The sequence below is a fragment of the Indicator indicator genome, chromosome 21 (assembly GCF_027791375.1).
Source record: "Indicator indicator isolate 239-I01 chromosome 21, UM_Iind_1.1, whole genome shotgun sequence".
In the NCBI taxonomy this organism is placed as follows: domain Eukaryota; kingdom Metazoa; phylum Chordata; class Aves; order Piciformes; family Indicatoridae; genus Indicator; species Indicator indicator.
Window position 1 is genome coordinate 10,912,959 of NC_072030.1, and position 17,579 is coordinate 10,930,537.

The 17,579-nt window shown below is 41.9% G+C and overlaps 1 protein-coding gene across 2 annotated transcripts; it reads right to left on the bottom strand.

Annotated features, from left to right (window-relative positions):
• Positions 1 to 3,847: 3,847 nt before the first annotated feature.
• Positions 3,848 to 12,388, bottom strand: PSMA1 (proteasome 20S subunit alpha 1). 2 transcript variants are annotated; one of them, XM_054390335.1, is made up of 10 exons: positions 12,326 to 12,388; positions 11,564 to 11,608; positions 10,010 to 10,111; positions 9,408 to 9,511; positions 8,498 to 8,586; positions 7,798 to 7,868; positions 6,756 to 6,885; positions 6,057 to 6,136; positions 4,676 to 4,780; positions 3,848 to 4,179 (listed from the first exon to the last, which is right to left on the bottom strand). In XM_054390335.1, the coding sequence occupies exons 1-10, from the start codon at positions 12,326 to 12,328 to the stop codon at positions 4,123 to 4,125; spliced, it is 786 nt and encodes a 261-aa protein (XP_054246310.1). In that variant the 5' UTR covers positions 12,329 to 12,388; the 3' UTR covers positions 3,848 to 4,122. The 2 variants fall into 2 exon arrangements, with proteins under 2 accessions (XP_054246310.1, XP_054246312.1); XM_054390337.1 differs by lacking the exon at positions 4,676 to 4,780.
• Positions 12,389 to 17,579: the final 5,191 nt, after the last annotated feature.

The window sequence follows — 17,579 nt, forward strand, 5'->3', positions numbered from 1 at the left end:
AAAGTAATGAAATTCACTCAAGTTTGAGCCTGCTCTGTTAATGCTATGATACCATAATGACAAACACAATAAAGAAAAAATGTTACTTCCTACTACATGGGATTAATTTTCTGGAAGTCTTTAACAAATCATTAGATCAAGGAAGATGTCTTTAAGTTATACTACACGAGGAAAAATTTGTTTTACATAATTACTATTGCTAACTAATAATAGAGGCAACAGAACTGAACAAAATGATCCCCATTAAAGGTTGCAATTTATATGAAGATGACAACACTAAACTCTTCAACTCAAGGCTATGCTTTCACTGCAGATCACTTTCTGCTAAGTTCAACAATCAAGCAAGGCCATACTTCCATGACATACAGCTTTCAATAATGTGCCTTTTTATTGTTTGGGGACACAAGCTCCTGCCTCACATCACCTCTTTCACTTGTGCAGAAAACTTCTCAGATGCAAAGTGTGTAAGCTGTCCACTGCCCCTTATTTTTGAAGCACTAAGCACAACAAACAAAATCCAATAGACCAACAAACCCCCATGCCCAGCCTGGTTAAAAGCACTGACCCACTGAGGAAAGAGATGGGAGGTGGGACAGAGTTGTATCATTTGAATGAACACTTGAGACAATACACAAGCTGATACTGTGTCCAAAGTTCCTCTTCTCATCAACTGAGCACCTAGAGAACTTCAGGCTGAACAGCAAGCAAGTTGTGCTAACTTCGGTTGCAGCCTCTTTTTACGCAAGAAAATAAGACAACTGAAATGGTACCACAACCACTACCCCCAAAAAAAGTAATTGTCTGTGGGTTTTTTGAAGATGCTTCTATTACAAATCCTCTAAGGACTAGATCCTTCAAACTCATTCTTTATAAATATCTACATAAACAGCTCCTGCGCACTTTTAGAAACATGACTCTTTTCTTGCCTCAGCAGCAGCTTTTTACATACTTTTCCATACTGTTACCCAGAACTCTATCTTCAAAGCACTGCAGCTAGCACCTTCATCTCCAATAATAACTCACACAGACCATAAAGTAGATCTTTGTAAAAAGTAGATATGGTAGCTTTACTCGTACAAAGATCTCAAATGCAAAAAATCTCTAAACAATCACAGCGGGAGAACAACCACCAAGTCTTCCTCCTTCCAAGGCACGATGCCTTGAAAACAATTTAATCTAACAGACAATCCCCACAAACACAGACTTCTCCAGCAACAGAATTTCTGAGTACGTGTATAAGGAAATTAAATTGAAAGCTACACAGTTGGTACAACACAAAAAGACAAAAAGCTACGCCTGCTCGACGTTCTTGGAAAGCCTTGTGAACTGGGGCACCTTAGGAACCCAAACCCTGAGAAAGCATCATTTCATTGATGCGGACCTACAATACAGAATGTGAAAACTTCTGTTAAAAAATCCCGAGTAAATCTGCAGCCAGTTTAAGGAGGTTTCTCCCCTAATTTTTCAGGTGACTACTTTTTGCTCAAAACGCCTAGTATTTTTAGCTACGAGTTAAAATATTTCATGCCCCTGTTTGCCTGCCGCTCCCCTGAAGACATTCAGAGCCCACACCACCGCAACACCCTGGCACCTTTGTGGGAGTCGTGCTATAACAGCACCAAACCCACAGGCCCACGGTCCTCCGTTATTAGCGCCGGGGGCTTGTTTGAGGGAATCAGCAGGAAGGGAAGACGCCGGCGGGGCCGGGAGGCCTCAGGCCTCCCGGCAACGCCGGAACAGCGGCGGCACCGCCATGGCCCTGAGGGCGCTGCACACCACCTAGCGACACCGCTGCTCGCCTGGCGCAAGGCTCTGTACCCGGTGGAGCGGTGGCCCGGTGCGATCCAGTCGGGCCCAGTGTGGAGCTCTGCCCGCGGCGCTCCCGCTCCGGCGATGGCTGACGTGGAGCCGCTCCCTCCTCAAGCCACATCGATAGTACGGCGGCTCTAGAGGGACACGCCTCTCACAGGCATGACAGGGATGAGCGAAAGGGGTGGGACTGCTGCCAATATCTCCACCATTTCCGCGTTGCTGTGCGTGAGGGAAAAGAGAGCGCGCAGTTAGCCACGAGGGTGGGAGGAGGGACTTCCGCCTCTGACGTCACGGAGGCAGCAGGTTCACTAACCCGCGGGAAAGCGCCTGTGTGGAGGAGCTGGGAGTGCTGGTGGTCAGGTCCACCATGAGCTATCAATGCTAAGGGCTAATGGTATCCTGAGATGCATTGTGAAGAGTGGTATCCAGCAGGTCAAGGGGGTTGTCCCCTCTACTGCCCTAGTGAGGTCACATCTGGAGTATTGTGTCCAGTTCTGGGCTCTCCAGTTCGAGAGACGGGGACCTACTGGAGAGAATGCAGCAGATGCTACAAAGATGCTGAGGGGAGCAGAGCATTTGTCTTACAAGCCTAGGGGCCGTTTAGCTTGGAGAAAAGAAAACTGAGAGGGAATTGTCCCAGCACCCATCAATATCTAAAGGACATAAATCAAGAGGATGGGGTGAGAGTCTTCTCAGTAGCGCCCAACAAGATGACAAGGGACAATACGCACAAAATGGAACATGTAAAGTTCCACCTAAACACAAGAAAAATTCTTTGAGGGTGCTGGAGCACTGGAACAGGCTGCCCAGAGAGGTTGTGAAGCCTCCTTCTTTGGGGAGATTCAAAACCTGTCTGGACATGTTCCTGTGTAACTTGCTTTGCCAGGCTTTGGACTACATGCTCTCTCGAAGTCTCTTTCAATCCCCACCCTGCTGGCTTTCTATTAAAATAAATATGAGGGGAAAAAAAAATACAATATATACATAAAGAATAATAAGGGGGAAAAAAAGTAATTTAAAAGCTGCTATCTAGTGCTTAGACCCAAATCCGCAGCCCTGATAGTATTATTTTTATATATTCATGACTGACCTATTTACAGGGATTCAACACACTATTTGAAGTCTGTTCAAAACAGCACCATGCTTTATTCATTAATAAATACAAGTTGCAAGTTTTAGGCCCTTTTTAAAAAAAATACATTGAGCAGGATATCAAGCCCCTATATGTGAGTCCACCCCAAGTTGTTTCTTATCCTTTTCAATGTATTCATAAGTGAGAATAATTCTAATGCAATGATCCAATATGGTAACTTGCTTAAATACAGAGTCACAGCCACTTTGCACCAACTGATTTGCCTTGCCTGCCAGGTGTCTCTAAGTTGCTGCTGATCTCAAACATTGCTGGATTTCGCCTGATTGCAAATACATACTAGGTATCCCTCAATCCCAGTGCAGAGGAAGCTGAAGGGAAAGAGTCCTGGAGAGCCTGTTCAGCAGCAGTGCAGAGACTCCATAGTTCAGAGGATCTGTAATGGGTATCGTATGTGATTCCTTCTTATTTCAATTTAGGCCACTAGTGTGCTAAAAGCCCTTTGCTGCCCCTTGGCTGGCTGGTGGCTCTCAAAAAAATAAAGCAATACAATTCAGTTCCAAACAAGCTGGGGTTTACTGAAGTGGAGAACTCAAAAAGCCAAAACCCAAGCTGTTTGGCAGCTTCATGCTTCTTCAGCGTGCAATGTGTCTGGTAAGCATTCAATCAGGGGTGTCTTCAAGTTGAGTTTGAGACAGTGACAAAACAACATGGGGAAACAAGCTGCATTCTATTTGTTCTACACCTGTTTTGTAGATTTGTGGGCATTTTGAAGTCCTCTCCGTTCAACAGTTTCCAAAAGCACCACATTTATATACAGTAAATAAACACTCACATTGACAAATGATCAAATAGATGATAGCACCTTGATTTGAATGGTTTTTTCTTCAGATTAAAAAACCCAAACCCACAGCAGGTTCCAAGAAAGTGTTTTATTTCCACTTGTCCTTACAAGTTAAAGACAGTATGCTTTTCATTAAAAAACAGTATCATGTACTATTTAGAAAATGATTACACCTTTCTTGTCAAAGAAAATACACCCAATTATGACCTTCTGTCTACCTTTTAAGGATAGGTGGGTTGGTTGGTTTCCTTTTTAAGCGTAATCCTCAGAAAGTATTGGCAGAAAATGCATATAGGTGAGGATAAAGTTACCAGCAAATGGATAATCCTTCCTGTATAATTAGATATACGTTAACACAGAGGAACTCATCCACCAACTAGTGCTCCATCGGCTCCTCTGCCTTTTCTGCAGGTTCATCAGCAGGCGGAGCAGGCTTAAAGAGAGAAAAAAAATGCATTACAGATGGGCAGAAAACACCACCTAATAAATCAGCTTTATCCTGGAGTATCATAAGTACATCAGTGCAGCTCATCTAAGCAAGTAACCTATACAGCAGTGTTACCCAAAACTAAACATGAAGCAGGACCAAGATGGTCGTTCATTTGGAGACTAAGGATGAACCTTGGGGCAGGCATGACAATCATATGCAGCCAACTCTGTTGCAATAAAATGAAACCCAATACTTGATCACAGATGAGGAAAGATAGGAACAGCCCATCATCAATTCAGTATAAATTGTCTTAATAAGCATCTTAGTCTCCAGCTCAGATTACATGGTTTTCATGTAGTAACTACACATTTTAAAATCACACTCCTAAATCTCTACCAGAATAGTTGAGAATGTTAAATGTTGTAAACATAAATGTGATAGTTCAGACTTCACCAAATGCTGTCTTTCAATGAAGCCTACTTATATCTAAACCATATACCTTTCTCTGTGGTCTCTCCTCAAGTCCTTCTAGGAATGGTGCTACATCATCATCATCATATATGGTAAACTCCATGTCTTTGCCCACAATTCCAATGGAAACATTCTGTTAACCAAAGTTGTGAAAGAAGTGAGAAGCCTTTTTCTGCAAGAAACTGGCTTTAGAGCTTTTGCCTATGGAACAGGTAGAAGTTTCCTCCCATCATGAAGAGACTCACAGTATCACAGTACATTAGATGCTGTGAGGGACCTCCAGAGATCATTGGGTCCAACCCCCCTGCCAAAGCAGGATCACCTAGGGTAGTCTGCACAGGAATGCATCCAGACAGGTTTTGAACGTGTCCAGAGGAGACTCCACAACATTTGCAGCTGGGCAGCCTGTTCCAGTGCTCCATCACCCTTGCTATAAAGATTTCAGGTTGAGGTGAAATCTGTTATGCTCAAGCTTGTACCCGTTGTTCCTTGTCTTATTATTGCACACCACCAGAAATAGATTAGCCCAATTCACTTGACACCCACCCCTCAGATATTTATAAACATTGAGGAGATCCCCTCTCAGTCTTCTCAAGATTCATTGTGTCTACTTCAGGAAAAAAGGAAATTTTGAAAGACTCCCTCAGATATTTATAGACATTGAGGAGATCCTCTCTCAGTCTTTTCAAGATTCATTTTGTCTACTTCAGGAAAAAAGGAAACTTAGAAAGACTCCCTTTTGGCAGATTGTACTAGAAAAGAAAAATGGCAGACTGACTCTCTACAAAAGCTCTCATGTTTCAAAGCCTTGTAAGTAAAGACACTTTTCAAGGATTTCAATTTCTTTCCATTTTTTGTCTTTATTTTAATAACATAGTTTTTCAAACCTATCTTATTTTGCATTTCTACTCTTTTAAGAGTTCTAAAAAAATAAGGTGGGTTAAGAATGAAAAAAAGAAACGAAACATGGAAAAGGGCAGAGCAGCCACAAGAAGAACTCCAACTAATGGATATCCTTAGAATTTAATTTTTCAACAGTTCCTCAATTCATTGTCAGAAGTTTCTGCAACTTTTTGATGCTGGGAATATTGTCTGTGCTTAAAATGCAAAGTTGTGATTTTATCTGGGTGTGATGTTACCTTCAACAGTGATCAAAGTTTAAAATGTAATGAAGCAACCAAATTAACAATCTCTGCTTTAGTGAAAGTATTATTTTTGTTAAGAAAATTAAATCTGAGATCATTAAGGAAACAGAAGATAACATGGTAACATATTAAATTAAGATGATACTGTCTACCAGTAGTCAGCTTCCAAATTTTGCTGACAGCCGTAACTTACATGAATTTTTTCATGGCATTTTTTCATAACAATGGCAGTAAAATTTCCTGCTAAGAACACCTAGCATTTACCTTGGTGGTGAGATCCTGTTCAGCAGGAAGAGTCTCTCTCAGGGCACGTAGTCCATGTTTAACTAGCTCATTAAGATTACCTTAAAATTAAATCAGAAAGGCATTTATTAACTATACGGTGTATCTCTAGACATTCTTCCCACTCCTAGATGACAACTAGAAAAACACCTTAGCTAACTTGACTTCCAGAACTACTCTTGTTAGGTACTTCAGGTACAGATCAGAGTTGGTTATAGAAGTATACCTTGTGAAACTAGCCCCTCTCTACATTTAAGGTTGAATGCATCTGGGTTTGGCACCTGCCCTGCCTCCAGTCCAGTGATAATCACACTAATTTTTTGTTCAAGAAGCCATTCAGTAGCCTCCTCATCACCATTTTACATAAAAATTAATTCACCATTTTGAATGCACCACTTAAATACTTGCCTTTACATACTATCCCTGCTTTGACATGGAAAGAATTGGTCTTTGCCAGAGTTAAACAGGGCAGAAGCTTTTATATTTTTCTCTTCTTTTCTGAGCTTACCTTCTCTTTTTATTAGATGCAATAAGCACCAAGATGTTAGATGTGAACATTTATGCCAAATTTGGCTCCCTCAACTTACCTTTCTACTTTACTAAATGCCAAACAATGGAGCAGTAGCATAAAAGCTGCATAACTGATAAACAGCATTAGATAGACAGGGTTTCATTACTCACAGTCAGCAAATTCAGTCATGTGTCTCTCCAAGTAAGTTCGGGCTGACTGTGAACGAGCACCAATGGACATTGCTTTGCAGTCAAAGTAGTTTGCAGAGGGACAAGTCTGGAAAATGTGAGGACCCATATCCTACAAAGAGGAAGAACAAATCCACAAACTATACAACAGATGCATAAACTCATACCAAGTCTGCTGCTGGAACACATATTTCCCAAAACAGTTTTGCTTCATGATGCAACATATAGGTACACACACATATGTATTTTACACTGCTTATACACTGCTCTTACACAATTTCTTCAAAGCCATTGTAAAAAACAAACAAACAATCATTTAAAATCTGTGTTTACATTTAGTTCCCTGAAAGGCTGTTTTAGTCTGGGCAGGATAGCTGGCAACAAAAATGCTTCTTTCTCTGTTCCACAAACTGTACTGTGCTTATGTATGCTTCCCACTTCATGGCTTGCAGGAGATACTTTACACACATTCCATCTTATCTGCATAGAAGTAAAAACCTGCTCTAGATTTTACCATGCCATGCAAGATGGCAGTTTCCCTCAATCTTCCTCATGTGAAAAATCCTCAGCCCAGAGATACTGTGTGTGATTCATTAAGCAAATCATTGTGATTAAACAAGAGAGAAGCCAGTGATGATTTCCACATCCATTTTTTATAAAAAGTAGTTACAATAGCAGTTCGTAAAGCTCCATAATCACTAGTAAAATAATTAGTCATCATAGGATCAACGTTTTTATCCCTTGAAACACAAATATAATTTTTGCAGTATTTCATTTTGCACCTTAAAATAGTTCCTCCTTCTTACAAGTGCATACCTGATAAGTGTAGGTAGGATTAGCTATTAATAGACATTTTCACAGGTAGTGTTTTAGGGTAAAATAGAGAAAATTATTTCCTTATTCAGCAAATTTTGATGAGTCTATCTTTTCCTTCTATCTTCCCCTCTTAACATCTATTTGTTGTTCAGAATTGCATTAAGCACATTTTCTTTTAGCCCAGTAGTAACTAGCAGAGCTTACTTACATCATAACCTGCAATGAGCAGTCCTACACCATACGGCCTTCTGCCATAACGCTGCGTTGGTATCTGGGTTTCTTAGCTAACTTAAGGAAATAATCTCAAAAGTGCATGTTAATTATCCAAAACATTTTCCTAAGCCAAGCAATGATGCACCAAAATCTCCACATAGCCTTTGAAAACCTTTTCACAGTGTGAAGGCTCTGGTCAAAGAAATAAATCTCAGGACTTATTTGGAATATTGACTTCTTTTTCATTCAAAGGTGAAGTAACTGAGAAGTGCATTCAACCAAGTAATACAAAAGAGTTCACCTAATGCTGCAGAGCCTCATCTCATTTCTTACCCCCTGAATTTTCTCCTAGACACCCAGTCAGAACATGAGGCCTCTGCTATGTTCCATGTGAGACAGAATTTGTCACAGAAATGTGAGCAAGCAGCTGTGAACCAGAGAAGAATCATTTGTTTGACCAGTGCAGTAACCTCTCCTCTCCCTGCTCCAGAGACACAGGGCTGTGGAACAGACAAACAGCGCTCTATGTTGCATAGCACTTGAGGGCTTCTCTACCCATTCAGTCAATGTTACGGGATATTCTCTGACAGATACATATGGACTTTGAATTATGACTTTTAAGCTGAGAGAAATGGAAATCATTTTTATGTATAAGTATGGAAAAGTAAAAAGCTATGAAGTGTTACAAAGGATACTGCTTCCAATTAGTGACACTAGGCGAGAAACTGGAAGAGGTCTATCAAACACAAATCTAGAATCCAGACACTCCTGACGCATGAAATTGCTGAGAAAAAAAAGAAAAAAAACCAACCAGAATCAAACCAATGCTCAGATCATAGTCACAGTGAGTTTGTGTCTCATCATTTGTCCATTAAGGTAAGTATATTTTTGTTTCAGCTCTGCTCACTGAGAAAAAGGGCCAAAAGCATTATGTAATTTCATTTCATCATGACCTATAATTGTCATTTAGAAAGCTGACCACACATTTGACAGGGTATTACAGTATTTAAGCCATACGAATGCAAAGAAGGTAGAAGTTCAGGCAGGCAACAGACAGATCATCTGGAAAAGAGCCACAGTTAAATGGTGACATTTCTTTGCAACCTTACAGCAATTAAAATTTGTTATTCTTCTCATGTCTCTTTTGCCCTTTCCTATCAAACTGAGGAACGCTCCTCCTTCTGTGTACATTTACCTCATCTGATGAAGCCATGTGGCTACTAAGGAGAAAGCAAGTCCCTCTGACGGTGTTGCAGTGTATAATTTGAATAACTTTTTTCAATGTGTGTACACAGAAAGCGCTGCTAGAGGGAATTAAGTGATGCACTTTCCCAGGCTGCTCGGAAACCCCATCACACTGAGGAAACTAGGCAGGACTCCTACTAGTAACAAAACCAAAATTGGGGCCAAAAAAAAAAAAAAGGATTTCTAGCAAATAGTTAAAAATCTGCCAGGATTTCATGCTGAAGTGTTTGCCATAGTACAACAGAGCAGTAACTCCAGACTAATCCTTAGCTGGTCATAAAATTTCACTTGCAATAGTCTACAAATGAACTTTCACTCGTTGCAGAACTGTGTGTGTATGTCAACAACTAAGATACTTACCACAAGAGTCTTGCATCAGCAGTAAGTCCAGCAATTGAGATACCAATATGGTTGTCAACGTACAGGATTTTTTTCTGATGAGCTGCCAGCTCTGACTGTGCTCTCTATGCATAAAAGGAGAAAGCTATGTGGCAGACTGAACAGTTTGCCAAGCAAGCATTTATAGCTAACATTTATAGCAAGAATTGAATATGGTAATGAAACAATAACAATAAAAAGATCATTATAAACTTGCAACAGAAGACAAGAAATTTCCACTTCACTAGGAAATTGTCAGAATGAAAAGAGCAGACATGCACTTTGGAAAGCTTTGGGAAGAGAAATAAATAGTTTTAGTACTTAGTAACTAGGTTAAAAAAAAAAGAGAGAGAGATAAACATCTTTTAAAGGGGATAAAATCTTTCACTCATTTTCTTCATTTTGTGAAAATCTGCTTTGCAAAGGTACTGGAAGCATTTATAGTTCTATACTGGTACTCAAGCAAAAGGAAGCTGGGATTGGACTTACATTACATACAAAAGCTAAGACTGCACAAAACCCATTTGCCAAAACAAAACTTTTCTACTACCATTACTGTCCTGAAAACACAGTTTTGAAGTTACCTTGAGAGCAACCAGCACAGCATGTGTTTTCGACTTCAGCCCCACAGTAGCTGAGCCTTGTTTCACAGCTTCCATGGCATATTCTATTTGATGAATTCGACCCTGCAGAATAAAAACCAAAGGTAACAATTCTGAAGTTAATCCTCTGTATCAATTTCCAATGTTTTTTGATTTTCAGAACACGTGTGTTTATTGCCTAACAGCTTAATCCTACAACTAGAAGACTTTCTCAATTATCTTCTGCAAATGCCTCACCATTAACCAACAGAATCTGGCCATCTCTGAGCCACTCACTTCTGAATACAATGAAACTGGAAAATAAAACATTATAAAATAAACATTATAATAACTGCAAGACTTTTGTCACTGTCTTCACATGAATCAATGCTTGACTCAATATGATTCAAAGACAGAATCTACAGCTGAAGTTGGACGCTTAACTTTTAATCAAGTTTCCTGAAGAAATGAGTCTTATGCAATTGTTGTCTCACCATCCATTCCCCAATAACTTCTGAACAAGTTATTAGTCAACTGCAGTAAAGTCTGAAAGAGGAGTAGAGGTCTTAAGGAAAGTTAAGTCCCCACAAGCTCTGCAACAACGTTCTTTTAATGCAAGGACTGAGGGCAAAACAGCTGATTTTCTACACTCTAGCTGGCCAGCCTACACTGAGCAGTCAGCATGCCCACTGCTACTCTGCAATTACTGGAATTGCTAACCACAGCCCACAGCTGCATTCTACCAGTTATGAAGTAGAGTACAGTAGCTCCTACAGTGAAATTGCAAGCTTTATACATGGAATTTATTCAACAGGGATGTTTGGAAGCATTTCAGTTTAACAAATTAAGATCTGTGAATATGTACTACAAAAATCACTATCTCAGATTCCATACCTTAGGTGACCATATAGGTACAGTCATTCAAATAGGAGCTTACAAGGTGGTCAAAGTTGTGTGCACAGAAGCAGGTGCTGTTATGTCACACTTAAAGAAGTCAATATATTCTCACTTAAGCACTAAATACTAACTTGTAATAATTTGGGTTTGTTCTGAACGATCTAAACACTGTAAAGCTCTTAATAATAAAAGAAATTTCTTCCCAATTGTAAACTAAATAGCTCCTTTCCAGTATTAGCTAGGAAATGAAAGAGAGCATGACCTAGTAGCAGCCTCACATGTAGATTTAAGCTCAGTTTCATGCTTTTTCATAACTTATCAGCTTTTTTATTCTAAGCCTGTAAATTGATCATGGAATGGTTTAGGTTGAAAGGGACCTTCAAAGATCATCTAGCCCAACCTTCAACGATGATAGCACCTACTTTGTACTTCAAAAGCACATTTAGAAAGCAATTGCCTTGAGTACTTTGAGGTACCAGGGCCCACCTACCCATCACACACCAGAAGTTTAACAAAGTGCTTACGGCTTTCCAGAAATCTGAAGGGAGTCGCCTGCAGTAAGCTTTAGGCACCTAAATACAACCTATACCACTGCTGCAAGAACAAAGGAAAACCAAAAATCAAGCAAAAAGCCAGTCAGTAAGCTTCTAAAGATTTTACCTGTGGGCTCCAAACTGTAACATCATTGTCATACTGGTTGCGAAACTGGAACGAACAAAATAAAATCCATTAGTATACTTAATATGCTAGCAGAAAGAGCATTCCCCGGGGGAAGTTCAGGTCACTTTCTTTGTAGGGCTTTTTATGCGAAGTATTTGTTCCCAGGCCTGAAGCAGAGGCCCGTTCTCTAGTCAAAATTCTTTTCATTTCGGAGCGAGAGCCCCCACTCAGTGAACAGCACAAGCTGCAAGTCGCAGAGCATCAAGCCCGCTGCCTCAGCTCCGGGCACATGGAGGGAAGCAGCAAGCGCAAAAAGGCGAGATCCCGGTGCCTGCCTCGCTCCCTGCTCAGCCCTGCCGAGCCTTTCCCCGGGAATAACGATGCTGCTTTGCCCGTCCGTCCCGTTTCGGAGCAGCCGCGCAGCCATCACCCGCCTCTCTGCAGCGTCACGCCGGGCCGGGCCGAAGAGGTCGCGGCCCCTCCGCCACCGCCGCGCTCCCACGCCAACCTGCTCGGACACCGACTGCCCCGCAGAATGGAGCACGGTTGCCCCCTTCCCCGAGCGGCCCCGGACCCCGGCGGCGAGGCCCAGGCCCGGCATCGGCCCGCGGCGAGCCCGACCCCGCGTGGCCCGGGAACTGCTTACTCACGGCTCTGCTCCCTCCTTTTCGCCCTCCCTCTTTCCCCCAGCTCGCTGCACAGCCCAGGCCGAGGCCGCGGAGATGCCCTGTCCCAAACCAGCCCATCCCGGCTGCCCCTCACCATCCTCTTTCCCCCGACAGCGATGCGGGCTCCGGGGTGGCGAGGGGGGAACTACTCCGGCAGCGATCGCTTTGGACTGGCAGCGACCAGACAGCGCTTCCTGCACCTCGAGTCATCGAGCGAGGCAAGGCTCGCCCCGCCCCGCCCCTGCAGCGAGCGGGCCCGTCCGGGGCGCACGCGCGGAGCTTCGGGCACCGGTGGCAGCCCGGGGTTTGCGGTTTCTCGGAGTGCTGCGGTCCCATCGCCTGTCCATGGCCCATTCTCTGCAGCCGTCAGCCACGGCCCGTGTGCCGGTGCCTGCTCACTCTGCGCAGGGCCTCTCAGACGGTGTCAGCGTGAGCCTCTGCGACGGTGTCAGCGTGAGCTCCCTGTGCTTGGCTTGAGGAAAAGCCGTAGTGTGGAGTCTGAAAGTCATTTGCTGTTCTTACTCAAACTCTACGTTAGCCGCTTCGTTGCCTTTGGGGAAGTTGCAGCGTTTCAAGCGGCCGCAGATGCAGCGCTGACGTCAAACAGGACCTGTGTGCGATGAATTGCCTTTTCTTTGTGCTTTGGGTAAAGTTCCGCTTGTGCTCCGTGCAGGACACAAAGGGAGCACAGGAACAAACCTAACAGTTAACAGCCGTCGTTAGGAGCATACTAGGTTCTATGAAAAGCTTGGCTAGGTAGGAGTACGTGTGGATCAATTCAGTCGCAGTTGCTCTTCAGAAACGCGTTAGCCCCGCCAGCCTCTGGAGCTACTTCTGAAGCAGCTGTGCTACTGTGTGAAGCCAGTCGTGAGAGCGCACCGCTGCACCGGACACTTAGGAGGGGTACTGCAGGACTAGCAACGTCAGCTGTACACTGCTGTCGTTTTTTCCACGCTGAGGCAAAATCCGTGGCTGTCAGGAAAAGGGTGTCTGTGGAGTGTACACGTCCCACCGATCTTGTGTAGACAGCAAGGATGTGAATGGGGCCTTTTGCTTCAGGTGGCTAAGAGTCCAATCCTACCTACTCTGAAACCATAGCAGAAGGTTTTAATGCTGTTATGTCAGTTGTTGCCCTTTCATCACAAGGTTTATGAAGTGGTGTTCTTCCCCAAACTGCAGATAAATTCCACAGTGTTCCAGCTAGCAAGGCTTATGAGCTTAAGCAGTACAGAGTGAAAAAAAAAAACCACACCGAACAAAACAAGCAAAAACACAGAAAAGCAAAACAAAACAAACCCACGAAGAAACAAACAGTTTGGTAGGAGTAGGGTAACAGCCACTGTTAATCAGATGTATCAGACTGGAAATCCTCTTACATTTCTGTTTTGGAAAAAAAGGGGTACAGGAAGTCTCTGAAATTACATAAAGCTAAATAAAAAGCACTGTTATGAATCATACTATAAAAATATTGCTGTATGCTGATCATAGCTAAGATGTAATTGAATTTCTAAATGGTTCTCTTTGCTTTCAGATAAACTACAAGTGCTTAACAAAAATATTAATTGTTTATTGAAGCTCTTGTTTTGGACACTGTAAAATGTGTATATATAGTCATAACTGAAAAGTGAGTTAAAAATCCCTCTGTAGGATTGCATTAAGACAAAATTATAATCAATTAATGCCATATTCTTTTTTTTTTAAAACAAATGCCTAGCTGTTGAAGTCACAGTCATTAAAGGCAAGCTAGCATTCTGTCACCTTTGGATTAATGTGGGACCAGTGACATCTTTCTCTTATCACTGGAGAATTTTCCTTTTTTGCCTGGAAAGGGCTACAGTGTTGTCTAGGGGAAAAAATCTAAACAGACTGATTTAGATTGCGTTGCCAGCAGATCCAGAGAAGTGATTCTACAACTTTACTCTGCACTGGTGAGACCTCACCTGGAGTACTGTGTACAGATCTCAGGAGGGACATGGACCTAATGGAGAGGTGCAGAGGAGGGCCACGAAAATGATCAGGGGATTGGAGCACCTCTGCTACAAGGACAGGCTGGGGGAGTTGGGGTTGTTCAGCCTGATAGAAGAGTACGTTCTGGGGAGTCCTAATAGCAGGCTTCCAGTTCCTGAAGGGGGCCTACAGGAAGGATGGAGAGAGACTGTTTACAAACGCCTGCAGTGACAGGGTGAGGGGCAATGGCTTCAAACTGGAGAAGGGCAGATTTAGATTGGGTGTCAAGAAGAAGTTCTTTACTATGAGGGTGGTGGAACAGGTTTCCCAGGGAGGCACTGGTTGAGGCCCCTTCCCTGGAGATATTCAAGGTGAGGCTCAACAGGGCTCTGGGCAGCCTGGTCTAGCTGAGGATGTTCCTGCTGACTGGAGGGGGATCGGACCAGATAACCTTTGGAGGTCCCTTCCAGCCTGGACCATTCTATGATTCTATGAAATCATCTAACTTGTTCTGTCATTTTTAAGCTTTCTGATTAAGAAACATTCAGCTGATCTGAAATAATTTGTGTTCTTCAGCATGGCTTGGTGTGCACTGACACAGGATACATAAACATTTTATTAAGTGAGCTGAACGGCTTTCAAGTTTCACTGAACTCTTGAGTAAATATTCCCGGAGTCTCTGCTGTAATTCCATTCTGTAATAACTTCCTACAGCAATAAGGGACTCCCTAAAGATCTGTTTACTCCACCTACAGCAACAGAACAATAGAGAGAGATTTCCTCTCGTTTGGCAAAAGCGTGTTAGTTTTGATAGAGCACGAAACTACGCCAAGACTCTCTATTGTTCTGCATACATACAGCAAGTACTGTTAGAAATCATGATTTTTAGTGATAGGCAGGATTTGCAAAACTTCACACAGAAAATTGGTAAAAGGTGTATAAATGAAAAACTTTTAGAAACTATACAAACTATTGTTTGCATTTATTAAGTAACAAGTATTTTCCTCAGTATATTTTTCCTTTATTATATTGATAGAAAAAGATACTCCAAACCAAACGAACCAGATGTCCAGCTATTAAAAAATGATTTGAAAGCAAGCTGATTCAGGCCATGTAACATGGGTGGCAGGGTGGCATGGAATCGAGTTCCAGCTGCTCTTCAGTGCCTCAGGCAGCACAACTGTTACCCTATTCCCAAGGCAGCAGTGCAAGAGGATGCTAGCATCAGGAATAATCTCAAGAAAGGGGAAATGCTTACCATGGAAGGAAGTAATTCATTTCCTTCTGAATGCTCCTGCTTGCCCTTTAGGCTTGGTATGAGCCCTCTGTAGGCAGGCCTAAAACCAGTGGGTTTGTAATGTATTTCTGATTCTGTCTTAGTGTGTTGGTGTTAAAAAGTACCCAGCCTGCTCCTCACTGATGTGTTTGAACTGAGACCATAATATTTAAGTTAACAGAATGAGAGAAAAGAATGAAGAAGGCAACCCCAAATCTCTCTACTTTAGATAACAAAGACATCAAATCAAAAGGGAAGCATTTTACATACATTTTACCCAAATATGGCAGTTACAGAAATTAGTGAAGTTTGTGGTTTGTCTGTTAGAAAATTTGAATGAAGGCCTCAAATGAGAGTTCCAATAAAATTTAAGTAATACTTAAGCATTATGTTGACCTCTGCACCTAGGAAAATGTCACTCTTGCTCTATTTAATGGTGGTGGCCTGCACAAAATGATGTGACAGTTTTAGACAGCTTCATAAAAGATAAAAATCCACATGACAAAAGGCTATGGTAGCACAGACACAGTTGATAGAAACAGCAGGAAAAACAGTGCTGAGTGACCACGCTGCTTAAACTGCTGTTTTCTCCAGGACATGCTATGAGGCACATAGATGAGGCAATGTAGGATACAACCTCACACTGATTTTGCCACTGCTATATCTGATCTATTATTACATATCTACAAAACTATCCTAAGTATCCATATCACAACTATTAATTTTATAATATTAAAAGCTATAGGAAAGTGCATCAAATGTTTCTTTGATAAGTCCTAACACCACTATCAAGATATGTTTGCACAGTTCTATAGGAGGTTTGAATCAATAGAAAAAGAGTAAAGAAATACACACTTAATTGTAGAGGAAAAAAAACTGAATGAGAAGCAACAATCAAGATACAACATCAAGAAATCACAATATAGAATACTACAATCCCGAACAGTAAAACTAAAATTATTCTCACATTTAAATAATCTGTTTATAAAGCATCTATGCTAGAAGAAAATAGTACTTTCTCACTTTCAATTTCACAGTTGGCAATCTCATAATAAAGATAATTTCAGAAAAAATGTGTATACAGTTGCTGGCTCTACAAAAACATGCTCAGTAATGGCCAAATTAAATGTCAGGAATTATCAAGAAGGAGAACAAAACAAAGCATCACTATGCCACTGTATAAATCCATACTGCGTCTGACTGCATTCAGACTTGAATACTGGCTGTGATTTCTGTTTCCCACCTTACAATGATGTGACAGCACTGAGGGCACTTGGAAAAGTGGAAGAAACTGTTCAAATAATGGAATAGCTTCATATAAAGAATGACAGTAAAGAGTAAGAGTCTTCAGCCTAAATAACAGATAAACAAGGAAAGTTGATTTCTCACCAAATCACGACTGGCACAGAGATGCTGAATAGATAAGATGCTTCTCTCGACCACCAGCACTGTGTCATTAAAAGCAGCCAGGTTCCAGCAAAGAGAAGGTAGTACTTCCCAATCCATGTCATACCTGTGCTGTGAAAAACTCTATACCTGAACATATTGTGGTCTTTTGATCACATATTGAGAGAGCAGCTGCACAAATTCATGGACAAAACTTTTTAAGCCACCTCACAATACTGCTGATACAGTGTTGGCACCAAGTGTAGCAGTGAAAAAATAGCTAACCTAAACCATGCGTATACAGCCTCAGGAGAAATTAATGCTACTATTTTGTCTGTGTTATGTTTCCATCATAGTTATAAACAGCGTCTGACATCTGAGCGACGACAGGCATTGCTCTGCAGAGATTAATATACAGGAGCTAAAAGGCAAGGCCATTATGCCTCCTATTCTGCTGATTCACTTGAAGCAGCAACCTTCCATCAAGTCCCCTTTTGGGATACTACTCACTATCAATCTCTGTTAACCTTGCATTGCATGGAGGTTTTTGGTAAAAGGTTGGCTCCACTGGAGTCAGTGGTAAAACTCCTAGGGACTGCATGTTTTGTGCTACCTAGGCGTATCAGATTGCAAAAGAAGGAGGAAAACAGATGTGTCAGAGACAGACTGAATGAAGGCAGCATCTCCATTCCGTTGGAGAAGGGTGAGGACAGGTCCCAGGGAGATGACGGAGCCACTC